Here is a 23,507-nt window from a genome sequence, read left to right on the forward strand (position 1 = left end):
TCGGCACTGTAATATCGTCTGAATTTCGAAACTTCTCTGAAAGTATTTTTTCCCGCAATAAGGGTTGGTTATAAGTAAATTAATATTTCAGATCCTCCTCTCCGCGGCACGCGCGTTCTCTTCTCATTGTTGGGGTGCACGATTTTAAAACGATCATGTGGCTTTTCTTAACTGACAGGCACACACTTTCGCTAAGTATACGTTTCATATAAATATAACAGGTGATGCAAATGAACAGTTGATCCTTTCAGAAATATGATTGGAATTACGAGTGTATTGAGTACGCGTTGGAACATACGATAGACGTTTAGAATCACATTGAATTGCACTGAACAGTTTTCTTTCGGACAGTACATGTATTTACCTGCGAGACTATATTTACTAGGGCAACGCAGAATGTCATTGTTTCCAGTTTCTGATACAGTTCCGTGTCGATAAGCAATAATACTATAGACGATGTCATGATGATTGCTGTTGGTTTCGATAACACTTACAATTACAGTGTAGTATCTTCAATAATACAAAGACAACTAATTTCGTACTTTTTTATCTAATTTTTAATTTGTGCTCATCCTTCAATATGAGATATAAATAAAAAAATCTTTTTTGGAAAGTAACATAGACATAAATAACTATTACAACACAACTTTGTGCATATCGCGCAATGTTCCATCCGGATTTCTGCTCTAATGGATTTTACGAACATAGGTAATATATGCTCCTTCGACAATATAGCTCCATTAATAAAAATGGCTTGTTTTACAAATTCCCTCCGGAAAGCACGTATCGATCAAAATAAAATGACACTACAAAATATTCTACTAGTAGTATTTCTATTGGCTTTTGTATACTTCTGCATACTCCTACATAGTGAGTATTTTAAGCTTTCGAGGAAGATCGATAGAGAAAACTTTCTGGTTATTCAGAAATTATCGATAGAGAAATAAAATTGTATTATTTTTATTTTATTTTAAATAATAGCAAATATAAACATTATTCTATTCATTGTACAAATTGTAATATTATATTACTGTGGAACGTTTCAGGGATTTTACTACATGCTGTCATAATCGTTGGGTATCGATCACGACACGTTAAAGGACGATAGTAACGTAAAGTACGACATCGAACTTTGCACGACCTAAATAAAAATAAGATTTTATATATTTTTTTATTTGCATATTTTTACAACGTTTGTTATATTTATTGTTTTACCGCTGTAAAATTTTCTAGAGAAAATACGTATATCTTTCCGGCGGTTAAGACAGTAGCTTCGATACTTTTCCTCATCACGAACAAGAGCAATCTTTGTTCCTTCACTGGTATTGTAAACCACGAACCCCGAAATCTATCAAATTATACTATCATTACTACTATTATATTTACAAAATGATAAATAAGAATATAATCTATTGATTGCAGGGAATTTTTATAAATATTTCTTTATGTTCACACAATATTAATCAAACAGTTAATTCATTTTTTATTTAACTTGAAATAGTCACGTAATATTTTTACGTAAACAACCACATAAAGTGTTTTTATATTCCAAATAAAATTATAAAATTATTATTATTAACAACATATTGTGTATATTACTGATTGTTTTTTTTATTTAGTATTTTAGAAGAATAGATTATAAATATAGATTTAGGTTGCGGTCCATTTGCTTCTTCCAAATGCTCTGAACGTTACGCTCTAAACGCTACGCTCCGATTGGTCCATTACTATTTCGAATGCTGCAATTGCTACGTGAACGCTCCAACCAACCTCCCGAGGTGAGACAGTTGGAGCGAAGTGGGAGCAAAAACGATGACGTATTGATGACATATTAATCAGAGTTACTAGGAGCGTTCCGAAGCATCAAATGGACCAGTCATGTCAGTGCTACAAATGTTCTGTGTAGCGTTTGAAGCGGTAAGTGGACCGCAGCCTGTATCACAATTTCATAAAGATATAAATAGAAAAAACAAATGTTAAACGGAATAAGTACGTTAAGTGGCTTATTATGAATTTATTTTAAAAAAAAATGAAGATTATAATGAATATAACTTCTTTTATTGTGGATTTCAAAGAAATTGTATATTTAAAGATTCGTAAAGAATAAATGTTGTAAAAAAAAATATCTTAAATATCTATAAAATACAACCATTCATAATTATTTTCTAAATTCATAATTTTTTGTCATTGAATTTAAAAATACTCCATGCGAGTATCCTCGAATTAATATTGCTTCTTACATTTTGTCGCAAGTTTCGAGGCTATGACTTATCAGCTTTTGTCCTTGGAAGCTTAAGCAGAACAAGTGAAACAATTGAGCAATAATGAAAACGAAGTATCTCATTGCTTCTGCTAAGTCATGTAACTGCATCGACAGCTTGAATGCGAGAAATATAAGATCTTATTTTAGTTTTTTATTATATCACAGAATTCTAGTATTTGTCTATTTATATACGTAACTAACACTCACTTGTACTAAGGTAATGCTCAAGCCAATTGTAACGATCAAGAGTTGCACAGCGAACGATATCGAAAAGGTGTCTTCGAGAAGTTTTGCAAACCTAGAGTAAGAATGCGATACTAATGACTAGACATCGGATTTTTATGCAGATATTTTTTGCAAACATGCATAAAATATGCAAATTTGCACAAATATGCAAATATGCACAATATGCATTTTTAGAATGCTTTTTCAATAAGACAAATTTCTATTTTTATATTACTTTCCAATTTGCTTGCTAAAAAAATACGAAATTGCATAAGAATCCGAAGTCTACTATCACGGAGAGAATTTTCTTTTAAAATTTACCCTGAAAATATGGTAGTTATGGTACAATATAATATTTTAAAGATTTTTACCATGCACTTTAGTAAAATTGATCAAACTTATTTTATACTTTATTATAGTTTTATTAGTGAAAGAGATTTACATTAAAATTCTTCGAAATACAATGTTGTCCCACATCTGTCATATTTTTAGGGTAAATTCTAAGAAAAAATTCTGTGACAAAAGGCTGTGTTCCAAAAGCGCAATACATCTTTCTGTCTTTATCACTTATTGAAAAATAAGGAAATGCACTGAAAACGCACTCTCGGAACGCATCCTAAATGTCTAAATAAAAATCAAACAAAAGCATAGATTATCAAAGATCATTCTAGTTAAATAGCATCGAGATTAAAAGAAAAATGTGTTATAATATTGTTACACACACTCACCGTAAAGCTTTTCGATGAGTGCGAATCGAAAAAACAACATTTCTGTGATACCCATCATCCAGACAATCGATTAGACTTTTTTCCATATTACTACGTTTATGTGACACATTTTCAAATCTAAATCTGCAAGTATTTGCACAAAACAACATTATTAGAGAGTTTTTGAAAATTAACTTCTGCTCTCTTCCAAGTAACATACACAAAAGCTAAAACTATTATTACGTTATATTTACTCCTCGGTACAGAGAATTTTATTTATCTTCTAACTAGAAGAGATGTGATCTTCCTTTCAGTATAAATAATCATTACCCAACGACGGCGAAAAGGCCGCAGATGTGTTCGGTGTAAATAAAAAACATGCTATCGTGCGCGATTAATCCGGTCATACACACGCTGCTGGTAAATAACATATGGAGAAAAATATAGTAGAAATATTGATTTTCGTCAACGAAATAGTATGCCGGATATGCTAACATTACAGGACGGGAAGTATTCAATGGAAATACAATATCCAAAATGCGTGGCACGAGCGAGGTTGTTGTAAATGAAATGGTAGACACATAAACATACGCTGTAAAAAAACGAAAACACAATTTATCAAAATGAGATTTTAAAGAATTATTTTTTAATTAAGAATTATAATGCTGAAAGTATTTTATTTTTATAAATATGTGTGTAATATTTCGTCAGAACTTTCCCCCCTTAATACCTATTCAATACATGTTGCTATTCTGTCAAGTAAAATGTTTGGCAGATTGTCTCTGAATATTTTTTATTGTATAAACAAAATAAAATTGTACATTCAAATATTTTCAGCTCGCGTTAACTGTTTCAAGAATTTTTTCCAGACAAAAATAAAAGTTCTTTTCTATGCAATATACATCTTTTATACTTTGATATTATACATTGATAAAGAATTGATCTCTTCCTTGCAATTACCTTGGAATATTTTAATTAACTTAATGTTTTTAATTAATTTAAACACTATACCCAAGTGTAAAAGAAAATATATTATCTTTATTCTTTAATTGCATAAGGAAATAAATTTTTCTTCCATTTCTTAATTAAAATCAAGTAATTACATACAGCCATATATGAGCGCGTACCATCTGCCGTTTCGAGCATACTTTCTCATAATGTTGTGTTCTTCCACAGTTTCGAGCATATCCCAGTCTACGAATAAGCGATCTGTGAGATCTTTAATCTACAAACATCAGCGATATACTCGATACTTCAGATGCAATATTCTCAACAAATATATAAAATTTCGTCAAGAGGATCTCTTTTGCAAAGGAACTATTCGTGTCTGTGGCTTAGAACTAGAAATGTCGACACCATTCATATTAATTGAACATACTTTTCGGCTGTTAAATTGATACGTGAAAATTTTCACTAGAATCATCACTGTCAGCATATGTGGTGGTAAAGTTTCATAAATACACTGCGCGTTATCGCACACGACAAATTTTGCTATCTAAAAAATGCGATTATATCCATTTGTAATTTTAATTAACAAAGAGATTACTCGAATCGGCGCGGAATATTAATAAACTTCTGTTACATTAATTTTTTTCTTTTCTGAAATAAAGATCTCGATTATGTTTACGTTACCTGTGTGACAAGTGCAGAAGCATCAAGAAAAAGTATAAAAATCAAGAAAGACAAACTCTCTTTTAACTTCTGATAAGGCCATTGGCCAACTAACATCAGATACCACTTACTGATATCGTAATAATAATCTCTACTATGTTCCATACTTCACAAAGAAGTAGTCATGAATTGTGTCGTGAATTTCGAAGCTTTCCTCGAAAGAGCTTTTTTTCATGACAAGTGTCACTTATAAATAAATCAATATTTTAGCTACTGTTCTATACATTCATGTTCTTTCCATGATCGCATAATTGCATAACGCGAGCGATAGGTATACATCTCGCAGAAGTATAACATAAGTACTAATGATAGGCGTGAGTGGACAGCGTTTGATAGCTGACTTTGAGAAATTCTCTACTGTCTGAATTACGAAGATACGAATATGCTGGAGAATACGATAAGTATATTTTTAACTCTTACTGAATAGTTCAAGTCCTCGAGCTACTATTCGCGACAGATAGAAATCGACAATATTAAACTTTGACGAGTGTAGTTTTATTTTTTCGATCATATATGGAGAAGTGTTACATGGTGGCTTGCCAATTTAATTTATTACTGACAACACGCGAAAATGGAAGCACGCAAAACGCAAAACTTGGTACGTGATAAATGTATAGATGTTATTTATTTGATTATTTTAGTATGCCACTGAATGTCGTTTTCTTCTAATAGATATTTTTATAATTAAATCGATTGTCACTCTCTTCATGCGTACAAGCTTGGATGTCCACTAAGGAGGCCTGACTCGAAGCTTTGTGGTCGGCCGCAGCGTTTCGTCCTGGTTTCACACTACTAGACTCATCAGTAAGGCGATGTAATGTGGAACTTGCCTTAGACGCCTAGAATGAATCCAGAACGAATGTTTCTATTTAAAGGGAATTCGCGTGGCTGCGGTGCTCACGCGAACCGAGTGAGTCCCGTGGACCTCTAGTGGCGAGTCGCCACATAGGTATATCTCCAAAAATAACCAGGATATAAAAAATGTTTCATTATACAGGGTGGGGAAAAAGTATGGAAGCAAACAATTATTTCCGAAACTATTCATTTTTCGACAAAATGTCTTAGACATAATTTTTATGGTATGAAAAGATGTATTATGTGGCATAGACGGCATGACCTTGAAATGACCCTTACGAGCTGCATACAAATAACGTAATTGTTTCTTACATACAAATAACAATTGTTTCTTAACTGGGAGTGTTTTTAAGGGAATGGGGCTCATATGCAGTGTTTTGTAAACGTTTCGACATCAGCTACACGAATCTGTAACAAAAACTGACGAGTTCCATTTGAAATTTTTTACGTTATTTGTATGCAGCTCGTAAGGGTCATTTCAAGGTCATGCCGTCTATGCCACATAATACAACACAGTAAAAATGCCTTTATTTAATCACGTCAACAATATTTTGAAAAAGTAATTTTCATAAAAATTTCCCTTTGCATACCTTATTTTAAAAAATACTTAATACATTATAAAACTATAAAATAAAGATGTTTCTATTCTAAATATTGCACAAGGAGTGTAGGAGGAATCTCACGTGTTCTTCTCATGAAAATCGATCTACGCAATTCGACGGCTCGGAAAAAAAAGAACAAGAGGAAATCTTATATGTTGCAAGATAATTAAAGTTTATTTCTTTTTATTCAAACGTTACCATATATTGTATACTTTAGATATAAATGAAATATATTTTTTTAACGAAAATCCATTACTTTACGTAATAATTTATACTTAACGAAATATACAAACGGAAACTAAACGTTATCAACATTTAAAATAAATATCGTGGTTTCTTACCGATTTCTTCAATTTGTGCATATTAAATATTTCTTCATAACTTGTGACTGTAAAACATTGAGATTTTAAATTATATTTAACAACGATGTTTAATAGTGTAAGTAACTCGCTTACATGATCAAAAATGTATTATTTTAACCGCACAATATTTATTACTATAATATAATTGTGATTGCACAATGCACAATGATACTATCCGAATTACATATTGTATCATTAATTACTGGAAAGACGCAAGTACAGTAAAATACGACACAGAAGACTGTACAACCTTTAAAAGAGAAGCATTTTTAGACTTTAAAAATTTCAAAAGAACGTCGTAATAAAATGTAACGTGCGAAAATAATTTTTACCGTGGTGAAGCTCTTCAGAGAAAAGACATAAATCTTGCCGGCACTCAAAAAATTCGGTTGCATGCTTCTTCGCATCACGTACAGAAGCAATCTTTGTGATTTCGCGGGTATATTGTACCAGGAAGAATTATATCTGCAATTTTGTGTCTCAAAAATCATCGAGTTTTAATTTAATATTATAAAATCAAAATTATTAAAGTAGGATTATTTCTATTAATTGATTTATTCTCATAGGTTTAATTTCCATTTATAATAATTTATAAAAATCAAATTGTCATCTTACATCTTGTTGCGCATTTGTAAGCTGTGATCTATCAATTTCTGGCCTTGCAGACTGTAGCAGAACAAGTGAACCAGTTGACTAATGACGAATGCCGTGTACCTCATCGTTTCCGCAATTTCGTCTATTTGCATCGCAATCTCGAAGGCGATAAATACAATATTTTAATCTCTCCTGGTATTAAGCATGCAAATGCGAGTGATAACGTGACACGATCTATCTCAAAAAGTGCGAGTATCACAAGTTGAATTGCAACAAATAGACACGTACTTGTAGCAAGGAAATGCTCATTGTAACGGTAACTATCATTATTTGTATGCCGAAAGCAACGTAGAAGGTATTTTCAAGGAGCTCCGCAAACCTACAGTAAATAAACGTTGTGATATACATCATTACCCAGGCAGCATGCTAATGTTCGTTGAATGTTCATTAAACATGTTTACTGTTTGATTCCAAACAGTTAGCTAATATTCCGAAAAATTCTAAGTTCAACGAGTAGGATCCAAACGTAGAACGAACGTTGAAAGTATAATCTCTTACAGCACAAAGTTGCACAAAAGTTGCATGTTGCAGCAATATTGCAGAGATGTTGCAGCGATATTACTGCAAATTTTGTGCTATATGAGATACTACTTTGCCGTTGTCATTATTTGTTTGATGCGAATGCTTTCGGAACATTTTGCTTAAATACTTATATCATATAGACAAAATTAAGGTACGAGGTCCGAATTGTTCTAAAAAACAGAAAGTAGAAAAATATTAAGAATGGACAAGAAGATGGTATTTATTTATCAGGACCGGAGAAGTATTAGGTGTTAAACTTAATTCCTGCCGTTTTTTGTCTCCAAAATTGATTTGTTTCGAAGGGAAATACCTTAATCAAAGTATTATTAATAAAGTATTATTAATTAGTAATAAAATAGAAAATGGAGGAAATTACTTTGATTGAGGTATTCATTCATCTTCCCTTCGAAACAAATCAATTTTGGAGACGAAAAATGGCAGGAATTAAGTTTAACACCTAATAAAAAATGATGAGAAGGAAATGTAAAGAATGCTATGTGACTTAAATCTCTTTCCTTAATGTTGAAAGGAATTATGATAGGAATTATCTTACTTCTTATTTGTAAGATTATAATGAAGATGTCAGGAAATAATGAGGATTTAGTATAGGAATAGTACGCTAGGCACGTAAGAGAAGAAATTAAGTTAAATAAACAGTCACGTTATATGCACACGATCACTGACTTTATTTAACTATGAACAAATGCAAACCGAAGTATAATGATTGGCAGCACGAACGTATAACAGAACTTGTTAAATACGTATAAAAGTGACGAGTAGAGATATACGCAAGGAATGGAAGGAACTCGTTACTTGTAACGAAGTTACAGTTACAAGTTACTTTTTTGGTAACTTTACTAGTAACTACGTTACTTTTTTTTCTTTGGTAACTGTAACGGTAACAAAGTTACATTTTTTTGGTAACGGTAACGAATTTTACAGTTACTTTTATCGTTACTTTGCACATGATTGGACACGATACGACACAAGCCACTTACACTGTAAAAAAATTTCGTAAATTTACACATATAATGAATGTAAAATAGATTACATGATTAGTTCTGTAAATATAAAAAATCATGCAATTTTACAGAAATTATGTAATTCCACAAAAATTATGTAAATTTGTTTTTATTGTGTAAATATATCTTATTTTATATTGGAAATTATAGCAGGATATTTTGAATATTTTCTGTAATTATCCAAATTTTAGTAATATTACGTAATATAAAAGAAATTTTTCGCGTATTGTTGTTAAATGTATAATAATATATAGTGCGAAATGTATTGTCATATTATCGTTCCTGTAGCTACACATACACATTGTAATTGTACTTCCACAATCTGCTTAGTTCCGAACCATGAAATTATTTTTATTTGCATATTGCAAATTTACAAACATGTGGACGTTTACAACTATCATAGTGGATCTCAAAATTATCCAGCATAATAGTTGTAATTTTACACAATTTTTTACAATGCGCTTGAGACTAGAGAAGCCTCTAAGCCTGTCCGCTGTGATTGTTGGTCGTCGATTTAAAAAAAAGTAACGGAAAAGTAACGAAAAGTAACTTTCTCAAGTAACGGTAACTCTAACGATTTTACTTTTAAAAATCGGTAACTTGTTACTTTTCCTACTCGGTAACGAGTAACTTGTTACTTTTAAAAAGTAACTTTCCATTCCCTGGATATATCTTATGCGGAAGATTTTGAGCAACTCGTGGTGCGAGGGCCGTGTTCGAGGGTAGTTTTATCGCATTGCGCTCTCATAAGTGGCGTGCGTGAGCGCGGCGTCGCTGTCTGCTTCGTTTCCGGTCTCGGAGTAAAGGCTTAAATACAATAGGCACAGACAATAGGCACAGGCAATAGGGAATAACGAGCCAATCAGAGCTCTGGTGTGTAAGTTCGATATTATATCCCAGAGCTCTGATTGGATGGTTCGTCATTCCCTGTTGCCTGTGTCTATTGTGTTTAAGCCTTAACGCTTACAGGAGTAGATGTCAGCAGTGATCGGTACAGGAAAAAATTATCAAATCATCTAATTTTCTTACTTAAGGGAATTGTGAGCCGGGTTCTGGCTGGGCGCACACATGCGCATACATATGACTTATTGTGTTAAAGGCGCCGCTGTAGCACAGACTTTTGCATAACAATTTATATATATAAAGAATTTTGGATATATAAGCTAACTGTTGTGCTGTGAACATCGTGTGATTCTATACTTAGTTTCATACATTTGACAATTTTGTATAAAAGAACATTGGAGGATAGTTGTGGTCGAAACGTATGGAATTTGTGACTTCCATACAATAGTTGACCACGACTATTACTTAAGCGAGAGAATTGATTTCATAATAATGAACATATGGAGAGTATTGGAAATATTAGAATTGGACGACGACTGGAATAAATATGTATAATGAATAAATGTGGAGGAGTGGAAATACAGGAAGACGTTATGGAGTTCTTCGAACGTCTAAGGAGTTCCTAAGCATGGTTTTCGCCGTTTTAAGTTTTGCGGCGAACAGTTACGAATTTGTTAGCGCGCGTTTAAGATAATGTTAGGAAATTAAGGAAGGAGATCCTACTAATGTTTATTTCTTTTTAAATTTTACTGAAGATGACCTGATGAGAGTCGAAACGTATATATACATTGAAAAAAATTTTTGGTTGAAAATGGACGAATCAGAAATTTCTGGTTAAATTCATTAGAATTCTTTTGAAATTGTTGAGATAACCGGAATTCTGGTTGATACTATATTTCTGGCAAAATCTACTAGAATTCTTATTTTTACCAGAATAATTATATTAATCAGAATTCTAGTTGTCTCAACTAGAATTCTAATAGACATAACCAGAAAATACGTTTATTTCTTTTTAAATTTTACTGAAGATGACCTGATGAGGGTCGAAACGTATATATATTGATGTAATAATTGATGAAAACATTCGCAATAATAACTAGCGTTGGCTTTTATGCTTTTGTCATGTCTTATTGATAGAGAATTACCATTTTTCTCAGTGTATTGATGTAATAATTGATGAAAACATTCGCAATAATAACTAGCGTTGGCTTTTATGCTTTTGTCATGTCTTATTGATAGAGAATTTTATTAGTTCATTAACGCATACATATAAGAAAATGGGTCAATGAAATTTCTTATATGCATATGCATTTATGTGCTTTGCAAAAATTTGCTCCCGCCCTTCTTATCCCCATTGGCGTGTCTGTATGGCATTGTGGCAATGCGTCCAATCTGATATTGGGTTCGGGGAGACGCTATTAGCGCTATTTGTGTCATTCTGTCTTCATCGTCCATTAAACGTGAAACAAGGATAGTATGACACAAATAGCATTAATAGCGCGCTGCCCGAACGCAGCCATTACAACACGCCATACTTTTTCATGGCATCAAGCATCGTGAGCTTGCGTTTTTGACGAATAGCAAATTCACGATGCTTGATGCCATGAAAAAGTATGGCGTGTTGTAATGGCGAACTCCTAACACTTAAATAACAGTTATTCCAGTTACGATTATAACATTCGACGAACATTCAAAGAACATTAACATGCTGTCTGGGTAATTACTTGTTTTTTTTTTTTTAAAGGGTACCCCTAAAGATTTATAATTTAGAACATTTTTTAACATTTATTGTAACTATTGTAACAACTAATATTATCAGTAAATAATTAATTAAATAAATATAAATGTTAAAAAATTCTCTCTCTCTCTCTCTCTCTCTCTCTCTCTCTTCTGAAAGAATGCAGGCTTCCATTTGTCGAATCATTCATCGAATGACTATTGAACTCTTTCGACTATACTTATTGTACTATAAATAGTGATAAATGCATTCTGCTCGTAAATTAAAAGTTTATAATTTTTTAATAAAGCATTTTCGAATACAATTTATATGCACTCGATCTTATTAACATACTATGTAAGTTATTCTCAACTTTAGCGGACACAATGTACATGTTTGAATTAAATATTACAATCTCACCGTAAAGCTCGCCGGTGTGCGTATACAGAGTCTGCGATCTTCTGATCGTATACGTCGTCCAGACTTTTATTCATTGCGTCTTGATCATTACGTGATAAAGTCCCAAATCGAAATCTAAAATAGACGATAATTCTGCTCCCTCAATTAGATGCGATTAAGAGAGTAGTAGAGAAATAGCATTTTATGAGCGATGGGGTGCTTTCCATTTGGTGGCACAAGTCGACAGAAGTTCTATTATCTAAAGATATCGTTCTATCTTTGTTACTCACTGAATGTTAAGAAAGACAGAACGATGCTTTTGTCGATTTGTATCACTAAATGGAAAGCACCCCACATCTTACCCAGCCACAGCGAAGATGCTGCAAACGTGTTCGATGTAAACCAGAAGCATGCAATCGTGCGCGACTATCGCTGTTACAGATATCTCTAAGCTAACGAGAGCGTGGAAGAAAATATAGAAGAAATATTTTTCGCCGTCTACGTAGTAATAAGCCTCATAAGGCATAAATATGGGTCGGGATTCATTAAGAGGTAATATGACATTCATTATGGGCGGTATAAGGCTAATTGATATAAACGTACTGGAAACTATGTAATAATATACTGTAACAAAACAAAATAATTGTCCATTATCAGTCAAAATAAAAATGAGAATAATCGAACGATTTATCCTTACAGCAATATGCCAAAGAAAGCAATCTCGCGTTCGCGGCATAAGTTTTCATAATTTCGTACTCCTCCGCGCCTTTCAACTTTTCCCAGTCGCTAATCAGGTGATCAGTGAGAATTTTTATCTAGAAACACTCAATAAATGTTAAATCTCATCGGACAATTCACCGACGATCGTAAAAGACCGCGATCGCGAATAATAATAAAAATTCGAATAATTATTTTTTGAGCAATTATATAGTATAAATTTTGGTACTGGCATACTTTGCTTCTGTTAAAGTGGCACGTGTACAGTTTCACCAGAATCATAATCATCAACATAAGCGCTGGTATTATTAATAGAATACATCGCGTATTTCCGTCGCATTGAATAAGTTTGGCCACCTAAAAATATCGTTATTACAGCACACCTTAAAAGATATCAATTTTAATTCTCATTTTAAATTATATAATTTACGACCATTTTCACAGAATAAAATTCTATTTACTTACATTATAGATTTTCTATGTCATTTATTTATAATTTTACCCAAGGATTTGATTCTTAATGTCAATAAACAACCAAATTTTGTAATAAAAAATCATCGTTTTGACTTTCTCTTGACTTGATTATATGTTCCTTGGGTGTGTGCCACTTTAAAGTGCACTTCAAAGTGCATTTTATATACTTTATATGGATTTATTAGATATATAGATATATTTAGATATACATATTGATTTCATGAAGTCATAAACAGAATTCAAGAAAGAGCTGCGCGGTATGCGGATTATCTCCGTGGTTTGATACATCATTAAATGCCAACGTTACGTAAACATTGAAGTTCACTTCATTAGAGAGAGAATCCTGATACTACATCAGAATACTGAAACGATGGTATTTAACGATGTATCAAGACACAAAGATAACCCGCAAACCAAATAGCTTCTTTAAAAAAAATATCCACGAAAGTCTTAAAAGTATTGTAAACAAAATTCTATCCTGAATTTACGTCGTCCAAAGCGAGTTTAACAGATATAGACAACATTGTATATCGCACTTTAATTAACTTTTTTATGCATTCTATTGATTATTAGATTAGGACTAATATGAATACGTGGTAGAAATGTTATCCAGGTAGAACAACAGTCAAAATTACGTTAAAGTAAATATTAAATAATTGAAAAGTGACTTTTAGTGATCATTTTGGAGTCATTTTAACATCATTTTGATGTTATAATTTGTTGTTCTGCTTGGGTACGAAAAATTTCTGTGGAACCTGTGGAGCGATCAGCGAAACAACGGCTACAGTCAATAAGCTCATTCGGAACAATCTCGTTCTCTTTTCTTGATAAGGCCATTGGCCGGCGAGTAACAGCAATTTTTTTGTAACACTAATCCCATAATATTTCTGCGCCGATTCCATAATTTTCAAAACAGTATTTCGCCTTCGGCGGCACGCAGTCAACTAAATTTCTCGTCTTGTTATGAGAAATGAATCAATATTTTATCAGGCGTATATTAAAAGGGAATATATTACATATGCAGAAACCTTTAACGTAGCAATCTTCTATGTCTCGTAAAAAGTGGACACAAATGGTTGCCTGTCGATGAACGAGGTGATTTTTTCCCAGAAACATATCGATCGGGATGTCCATGAAGGAAATAAGAGTTCCTGTGACACTGTACGTCTGTATATTTAGCTGCAAGATAAAAACTATGATGACTGTCATACATATGTGCCTTGTAGATTATTACGTAATTGCTACATTCAATACTGCTACGAGCAATATCGACGAGTGTCTCCCACGTGCAATATTCACCCTCCATCCTCTTGCGGAAATAAATAGAACGAATGGCGATATGCTCTTCCTTTTTAATTTTTTTTTTATACGGAAATATGCATGTAAGGCTGTGTAAAAAATCGAAACGACAATCTTTTTTACTGGTATCGACAACAAAATAAAATTTTAATAATTTAAGCCCAATAAATAATAGCAAATATATATATTATTTTATTCAATATATAATTTGTAATATTATACTTCTGCGAAACTTTTTTTCATGGATATTTCACTACATGCTGCTTTAATCGTCAGGTATCGATTATGACACGTTAAAGGATGACAGTAATGTAAAGTACGACATCGAACTTTGCACGATCTAATGAGAACGTTTAAAGATTTTATATGTCTTTTTTAATCTACGTATTTAATTATTTGACTTAATCTATGTATTTTAGTAGAGGAAAGTCGCCGATACTGACATAGGTCTCCTAAAGTGACACCCCCTTATTTCTCAGAAACTAACTATTGCACTTTATTAATATTAATAAAATCATGATCTGTTTAGCTAATTAAAGAAGTTCAAATTCATAATTCATATATTTGTGGCTTATTTCTATACCAAATGAGCTAAAAACCAATTCTATGAATCCGAGAAGAAAATGCTTACGATGTTCTTTTGCAAATTGCGCAATTAAAATAATAGTGACTGTATTATTGATAATATTATGTCATTTTAAATGTTTATAGTTTCATAAATTTGTTTTCTTTACAGAATAAGATATATCTTTATTTATAGAATAGGAATGTTGGTATTATTGCCTACTATGTCAATTTTGGAGCCCATTTTGTCAGACGCTTATTTTTGCATAACTTAAGAAAAACTTAATTATTGCAAAATTGCAAACAGTATTATAAAAATTGCTTATACTTTCTGATAGAAGACACTTTTTACTTTGTATTTATGTTTTTGAAATTGTATTTTTACCTTTTGTTTAAGAAATATTGTCTAAAAACAAAGTGGTACGTCGGTATCGGTGACCTTCCTCTAATATTTGTCATTGTTTTACCGTTGTAAAATTTTCTAGCGAAAACACATATATTTTGCCGGCGGTCAAGGCACAAGCTTCGATGCTTTTTCTCATCACGAACAAGAGCAATCGCTGCTCCTTTACAGGTATTTTATACCACGAGCCATGATATCTGTACAAAATCATCATTATACATAAAAAAATATATGTGATAAATAATAAGTCGCTCTGAGAAATAAAATTCTTGTAAGTAATTCTATAGAAAGTACATCTTTTATACCGACCAAGTATTTTCTTTTTATATACATATTATTAGTAATATAAAGCTAATTAACTTCCAATTCAATCTCTTACATGTTGTCGCCAGTTTCGAGACTATGATTTATTAATTTTTGTCCTTGGAAGCTAAAGCAGAACAAGTGAAGCAATTGAGCCACAATGAAGACAAAATATCTCATCGCTTCCGCTGAATCGTGCAGCTGAGACGAGAGCTTGAACGCGAGGAAGGTAAGATCCTGTTTTAGTTCTGCGTTATGTGCGTTACGGAATTCTTATATTCATCTATTTGTAACTCACTTGTACCAAGGTAATGCTCAAGCAGATCGTAATTAACAGGATTTGCACAGCAAACGATACCGAGAAAGTATCTTCGAGAAGTTTAGCAAATCTAAAAATACGATATTGATGACGACTTAAACATTTGAATAAAAATCAAATAAAAGTACCGCTTATTATAATTTATCAAAGATTATCTTAATTAATTAGCATTGAGATTAATGAAAGAAAAATGAGCTACGACATTATTACGTACTCACTGCAAGGCCTTTCGATGAACGTGAATCGAAATCACAACGTTTTTGTAATATATGTAATCCGAACAATCAATCATACTTTTTTCCGTATTACTACGTTCATATGATACATGCTCAAATCTGTAACTGCAAGTATTTATGCAACATAACATTGTTATGTTATAAGAGTTTTTGAGAATTAATTTCAGTCTCTTCCAAGTGAACGTATACATAAGCTAAAACTATTATTTACTTCTTGGTAAAATTTTATTTATCTTTAAGGTATAAAAAATGTAATTTTGCTTTTTGTATAAACAATCATTACCTAACGATGGCGAAAAGGCCGCAAATGTGTTCGATGTAAGTAAAAAACATGCAATCGTGTGCGATTAAGCCAATTACAGATATAGTAGAGCAAATTATCATATGCAGAAAAATGTAGTAAAAATATCGATTTTCGTCAACGAAATAATACGCTGGATATGGCATCATTACAGGACGAGAAGTATTCAAGGGAAATATGACATCCAAGATGCGTGGCATGAGAGAGGTTGTTGTAAATGAAATGGTAGATATATAAATATATGCTGTAATAAGAACAAAATGAATCGACCCGTTAAAATCTAAATTAAATTCCTTATTTGTTAAATAAACATTCGATTGCTAAAATTGTTTCGCATTTTCTTCTTATAATGCATCGATTTTTCGTCAGAATTTTTTTCTTTTTATCCATATTTTTAAAATTATATAATAAATGTACCAGTTAATGGCTATGACCCAATTATTAAACAAAATGACAAAAATTTTGAATGTTAAGATTTTACAAATATATAAAATGAGGCAAGAATCTATCAGTAAAAAATAAAAAAGCCCATCAAAGCCAACATCTGCTGTTCGGATGCACAAAAAACACTTTATTCTCGTGTGAATGTAACAAAACGAATCAAATATAAACGTTTTAAACCCTTCGATTTGGATCCTTATCAATATAGAATATAAATCTAAATTACATAAGTAACGCAAATTCCAAAATGGTAATTCCCGACAATTTAGCTCGTTCTTCTTTATTCAAATGCCAAATTAGCTATGTAAAGAATAGCCAAATGATTATCAAAAATATTAACTTATACAATAATAATATAAAAACTTATATAAAGTAAAACCGGAGTTAAATATATACATTGCGTCAAAAAGTAGAATCACATCGCTCATCAAATTGTCAGATTTACTATGTACCAAATTTAAGATTTTAATGATCTACATATACGACTCTAAATAAATTCATTTTATTAAATTTGTATAACAATAAATTTATTTAGTCGTATCATGTTATTAAAGGCTTAATATCTAAAATTTTGTCATTTCGTCCAATAATTGGATCATGCTACTAACAATCCACTAACTGGTGTAATTATCTTATAAGTTACAAGTTATAACAAATAATAAATTTCTTTAATCTGAGCTAAAATCAAGAAATTACTCACAGCTGTATATTAACACGTACCATCTGCCATTTTCGGCATATCTTCTCATAATATCACGTTCTGTCTTAGTCTCGAGCATATCCCAATCTATAGATAAGCGATCTGTAAGATCTTTAATCTAGAAACATCACCGATATATTCGACATACAGATGCAACATTTTCAATGGTTACATCAACAAAGTCTAAGATCTTACAAAGAAACTGAATTGAAACTATGGATTAACTTAAGATTATAAATATATAGAACGTCGATACCATACGTAATAATAAAACGTACTTTCTGACTATTAAATTGATACGTGAAAATTTTCACTGGAATAACCGCTGCCAGTAAGTGTGTAGGTAAAGTTTCAAAGATACACTGCATGTTATCACATACGAAAAATCTTGCCGCCTGAAAAATGTGGTTGCATTCACGTATAAGTTTAATTACAAACAAATTGTCCGATTTGATACGAAATCTCTATTTTCTAAAGAAAAAGAAAAAAAGATCCGACGATAGTTAACGTTACCTGTGTAACGAGAATACTGGCATCAAAAATAAGAATAAAGATCAAGAAAAACAAACTCTCTTTCGGTTTTGGATAAGGCCATTGACCGATTAATGTCAGATATCTTTTACTAATATCGTAATAATGTTCCCTGCTGGGTTCCATACTTCATAAAGAAACTGTCTTCTTGGCACTACAATGTTATCTAAATTTCTCGAGAAAGCTTTTCTTGGAAAGTGTTTCCATTCCCACAATAAGTATCGATTATAAAAAAATTAATATTTCAGATACACCGCTCCGTACTCGTCCTTTTCCCTTCACCCGAAGGAGTACGGTTGCATGGCGATCACGCGAGTTTCCATCATGAGTGACAGGCACTTACAATAAGTATAGGTTTCGTATAAATATCATGTAAGTATCAATAGGCGCAAGTGGACAGCATTTGACAGCCGATTTTTTAAGAAATATTGTACATTCTAATACATTTGTATTAAGTACGTTGGAGAGTACAATAAACGTCTGTAATCGTACTAAATAGTTCACAAACTATTACTCTCGTTTCAGTAATAGAAAACAACTGCATAAATTGCAATAAACTTTAGTGAGTGTTTCGCTTTCTAAATCATACGAGTTCAAAATGCGAATAAAATATTATAAGTTATAAAAGTTTTTGCTGTTCCAGAATAATACCGGCATTATTCGGATAATTATTATATATTCAACTGTAGTATTTTTAGAGAATAAATGTAATTTTATTTTTAACAAAAAAAATTACATGTATTTGTTTATTTTAATATTGTAAATTAGACAATTAATTAGCAGTTTAAATATAATTTCTTTGTTTTAATGAAAAATACAATGTTGTTAGATCTCATTTTTGCAACAGAACATAAAAAAGAATATATTTCTTATAGAATTTATACTATAATATTTTCGTTACGTAGCTGCATAACACAGTTTCACTTACCTGTAAATCTTCAAAGAGTGACTTATCTTCGTATCCAAGATCCGCCAACAACTCGTCATTAGAATGAATTATCCGTCGTCGTCACGCAAGATTGGGAGCACGCAAAACACAAGGCTTGGTAGGATATACAGATGACATTTATTTAATTACTTTATTATTTATGCTACTGAATGCTATATTCGTAGTAGGTATTTCTATAATTATATCGATAGATCATGCGTGAATCCGTAGAATGCGTGAGGTTTGCCGCGCGAGTTTTACAGCCCGTGTGTGAACGCGTATGTTATAATGATTACGCGTGTGTAAAATAATTACAAGGGGAGAAGAGGGGGCCGGGCGCGAGGGGTGGTTGGGAGGGTGGACGCCGCTCCGAATATGCGGGCGCGCCATCGTCGAAGAAGTCGCCCCTCTCGACGAATCGTCGACCATGCGCGATCAAGAGCTCCTGCCCGCTCCGATTTCTCCGGCTGATCCGCGAAGAACTGTGTGTGTGCGCGCGCGACTCGATTTATAATACCTAAGTTTCTCTCTTTTTTTTCTCTCTTCATGCCCTTCGATCGCGATCGATATCGGATCGGTCCCTCTCGATCGCGAATACGTAAACTAATAAACGAGGACCCAATCACTATCTCGAACTTCGGCCTTCAACTCCCTCACTATCAGCTTCTATAATTTTCATTCGATCCCACGAGAAAATCGTCGCTATAAAGAGGAACTTCCATGTCACGTCTGTTTGTGACTTGATAACTCACTCTTGCTTGAAATAGTGAAGGAGTTGGTAAGGACGCGCTTTTCCCTCGGGATAAATTCTTGTTTTTCTCTTCTCTCTCATTTTTTTTACAACCACCGCTCGCATATATCACTACCGAAATATATTCTTAAATAAGGAATGCAGAGGGATCGAAATAACGATCGAGTCCGAATACATACATTTAAGAACTTAGCAATATACATATACAAGGACGTATGTAACGTAAGGCGCAGCTCCCATCTAGGGATTGCGATGATCCATTGCCCATCATCTTACTCGATTGGATCAAAGTAACTTGACAATAAAATTACTAATATCCTCCTCCGTCGCGATACATTTCGATTGATCATTTAGATCTGTTCTTGTCAGCTGCAACTCTTTTCACGCTTTCTACACTTAAAACGAAGCAACTATACGTTTACGCTTTGGAAAGAGAAAAAAGGAAGAGGAAAAGCGTAGAAGGTGCATCCAGAAAGAACAGACTAAATGAATGAAGCGGCCAGAGAGAAGATCCGCAGAAAATCTTCTTATGGAACTCACATATTCTATTCTTTATACAAAATACCATGTAGGATATCCTGAATTCAACGCTAGAGAGAGAGCGATCGAGATTACCATTTTTTTCTCTTATTTTCGAAGAAAATAAGAAGAAATAATAATCTGCGTGCTAAATTAATCTGTAAATTATCGAAGATATACTGGGTGCGTTTTGATTTTATGAAAAGAACGATGCGTTTGAAACGATACTTAACAAATGTATACAATCGATGATACAGCGGTGAAATCCGACCGATGATCTTTTCAGTGCTACAGATATTTGAATCAATAGAACATTAGCATAGTAAAACGAGTATGTTATATATTTAAGTAGAAAACGCATCGTATGTAAATCTTAAAGAAATTTCTCTCATGTACGGCATATCATTCTCACGTACGAACTGGAATTATATAAAAACGTCGCGCATCCAATCATTGTCTATTAAACTTGTTACAATGAACGTCCTAACAATCATTCATTACCGGCCACAAAGCACAATCGCTCAGACGTAATTATTTTCCCAAAACAAATACTTTCGTTAATTTAAATAGACATGTTTTTCACAAATCGTAAATATTTGGTGTCTGTAAGATCCAAAAACACCATCTATATATGCACTATTATTCAATATAAATTATATAATATCATATGCAAGAATTGCGTTCAAACAAATCGAATTGCACTACTTGTAGAAGAATATCATAATGTACTTATTAATTATAAAATAATTATAATATAATATTTAATAATAAGTTAGAAACAAAAAACCGTTATATAAATAAATCAACTAAATAAGCGAAGTGCCACTTCCGGTCCAAAATAAAAAATATCTATTCAACATAATTATGAAAACATTATGATATCTACATAATCATATCACCATCTTTTATGGTCGGTGAAAATAAACATTAAACGTACTAAATTGAAATTGAAATACATATCTTACATATCATAACTAATTAATCTTTTTTCAGTAAAAAAAAAGAAAATTCGTGAGACAACTTCGAATACTCAAGTTTATTTTCTAAACACAAAGTTACTAACTAAACCGTGCGATATGAAACTGATCGTAAATGATCATCACAGGATATAATCGCGGAAGAGTACCAAGTCCTAGCAAAATACTTTGTAACCGGCCACATGTAAATTAAGCATTCCTCCTTTCCATCATAAGCTTGCTTTGGTTCATGATGATATAATCGCATATTTATCGTACAGTAGAAGTAAATTTGGTCCTCGATCGTGAACGGAATACCAAAGATCTCCCACGTTCGGGCGACGCAACTTTCATCCTTGTGCTTATAAACGTCTTATTGCGCCACTACTGGCGACTTTACGTATCCATGGCTACATCATAACGAAATGTTCTTCGTTTCTCTCTTTTTTCTTTTTCGGCCGATTAATCCTCCTCGTGGTTCACGTCACTCGCGATCGACCTTGTCCTTGGGCTCTATGACGATGATCAATGATCTGATTCGAACCCTCGAACTAGGTTTCAATTAACGACATATTTTTCAGTTTTACTGGCTATAATCAGGCTAGTGTCCGGCTCTTCCCAAATTATAATCGAATAAAGCTACAGACGAAGTTAATCGTAATTAACTTGGACGACCAATCCTCGATTGTACGAACTTGGCTGTATAACAAAGATCTCAATGGAGATTGTTGTACAGAACTGCGATCGAGATCATTTAGAAAATTTCGCGGACTTATCCTGGAAACGATCGTGATCCTGATCGTAAAAATTTCAGAAGTTTAACGTTTACACTAATATAATACTATCACACACACGCACACTCTCTCTCTTTCTCTCTCTCTCTTTTCGTCATGTACTAAATAAGATACTGGAACAACGTTCGCGGTTGTATCCTAAGAGTGAACATATACTAAGCGAACAAGTAACGAACGTACAGTAAATGCGAGTTTTAACCAGCTGAAGTTCGAGAAATATTTACTTCGCATACAGGGAATGCAGATAAAAAAAGAGAATGATCGTTACTCGAGTATCCGATAAGAGTTTGCTTCGACTGGAAATTTCCGCACGTTGCGAGAAATTTTAAGTAAGCTCGACCGCGTTACTCGTTCGCTCAGAATGACGTATCCACACCTCAAGGATAACAACACTATCAATGTTCGATACTGTACAACATCGCTGTGCGAGAACGTCGGTCGACGCGTGAGAGTCGCGCGAAATCGATGCTCTCTCTCTCTCTCTCTCTGTCTCTGTCTCGAAGGTCTCTCCCGTCCTGACATCGTGGTAGGTCCTCCTTGTAGCAGCGCGCGACAAAAAGGATGGATCACCAATGCGCGCAAGAGACCCCTCATGCGCCCTTCCTCACGGAGATCGATCTACGCCGTTCGACGGCTCGGAAAGAAGAGAGGAGAGGAAGATCTTATACGTGGTGAGGTGCAGCAAAGGTTTCATCCCGAGAAAGGGATGAATAGGAAACGTACGAGGCTGAAGAGTGGTTTCCACGGCGAAGGGACGAGGAGAAGACGGGGAGGGGAGGGGGAGGGGGAGGGAGGAGAGGATGGAGATAATCCTTCTCGGACTAAAGGAAGAAAGGAAATCGATTGCGTTTATCTCTTATATTGTTAATTTGGTCTCGGGGTCCAACGACTCGTAAAGAGTTATTGTATGAAATAATCGGGATGGTCTGAGTCCTTCTCAAACCTCTTCGCCTCCTCCTGCATGCTCTCCTTGATCTTCAGGATGGCCGCCGACTCGGTCTGATCCTGCGAATCAACCAACACCAGGCCGGTTACACGTAAACGATCAGGCAAGCCCATCAACCTTGCCCAAGTCTTTCCGTGCGCAGCGTCTTTCACCAGCGTGATTCTCGCGGGACTCTCGGTAATCGCGCGTCGAAATTTCGGTTAAGGGTTTCCAGTTTTCGTAGCCCGCGAGCGGTAAATGTCCAGCCAAATATTTCCCTCTCGTTGCCGCGCGCAAGAAACGCGTATGCCAGGAATCTGCCCAGTAATTTCTTCCCAGATAACGAAGGGCGCGAGAGAACGTATGTATCGACTCACACAGGAGCCACGACGGTGGACGAACACCGAGGAGTCCCGCGAAATAAAATCCGTCTTCACCCCCGTGTGCAAAAACGCTGGCCGGTGAATAAAAACGCTTTTAAAAGCGCAACGTGATGGCGGTGCG

General features: G+C 33.6%; 3 protein-coding genes across 7 annotated transcripts in view; all 3 read right to left on the reverse strand.

The window, feature by feature from the left end:
• Positions 1 to 1,084: 1,084 nt before the first annotated feature.
• LOC108770897 (uncharacterized) lies at positions 1,085 to 18,256 on the reverse strand. Its single transcript, XM_018522654.1, is given in 17 exon segments — positions 1,085 to 1,141; positions 1,216 to 1,348; positions 2,241 to 2,377; positions 2,471 to 2,561; positions 3,217 to 3,339; positions 4,344 to 4,420; positions 4,574 to 4,690; positions 7,018 to 7,150; positions 7,301 to 7,517; positions 7,564 to 7,658; positions 11,864 to 11,942; positions 12,540 to 12,657; positions 12,797 to 12,916; positions 15,901 to 15,991; positions 16,441 to 16,702; positions 17,600 to 17,717; positions 18,113 to 18,256. Coding segments are annotated over 17 exon segments (2,112 nt in total).
• On the reverse strand, positions 3,522 to 4,381 carry LOC108770978 (uncharacterized). Its single transcript, XM_018522795.1, has 2 exons — positions 4,303 to 4,381; positions 3,522 to 3,787 (listed from the first exon to the last, which is right to left on the reverse strand). Exons 1-2 carry the CDS (start codon positions 4,379 to 4,381, stop codon positions 3,522 to 3,524), a joined length of 345 nt encoding a protein of 114 aa, XP_018378297.1.
• Ssdp (Sequence-specific single-stranded DNA-binding protein) overlaps positions 11,584 to 23,507 on the reverse strand; it is a 32,000-nt gene continuing 20,076 nt past the window's right edge. For 2 of the 5 annotated variants that reach the window (XR_001940625.1, XR_001940626.1), the window contains 2 exons: positions 22,145 to 23,083; positions 11,584 to 11,616 (listed from right to left, as the gene is read on the reverse strand). Coding sequence is in view for 3 of the 5 variants with exons in the window: in XM_018522783.1 (XP_018378285.1) it covers positions 22,979 to 23,083 (105 nt within the window). In the remaining 2 variants the exon portion in view is untranslated. Of the gene's footprint in view, positions 11,617 to 21,219; positions 23,084 to 23,507 lie in introns of those variants that run through there. The other 3 variants (XM_018522784.1, XM_018522785.1, XM_018522783.1) reach the window with 2 other exon arrangements.

This window comes from Trachymyrmex cornetzi, unplaced genomic scaffold (assembly GCF_001594075.2).
Source record: "Trachymyrmex cornetzi isolate Tcor2-1 unplaced genomic scaffold, Tcor1.1 scaffold138, whole genome shotgun sequence".
Lineage (NCBI taxonomy): Eukaryota > Metazoa > Arthropoda > Insecta > Hymenoptera > Formicidae > Trachymyrmex > Trachymyrmex cornetzi.

What these genes read in the sequence shown, in the direction of transcription:
- LOC108770978 (XM_018522795.1), bottom strand. Translation starts at nt 4,381, where the DNA reads ATGCTCGAAACTGTGGAAGAACACAACATTATGAGAAAGTATGCTCGA. An exon ending in GTACGCGCTCATATATGGCT is followed by an intron (nt 3,788 to 4,302) that starts GTATGTAATTAC and finishes GTTTTTTTACAG; the next exon opens with CGTATGTTTATGTGTCTACC.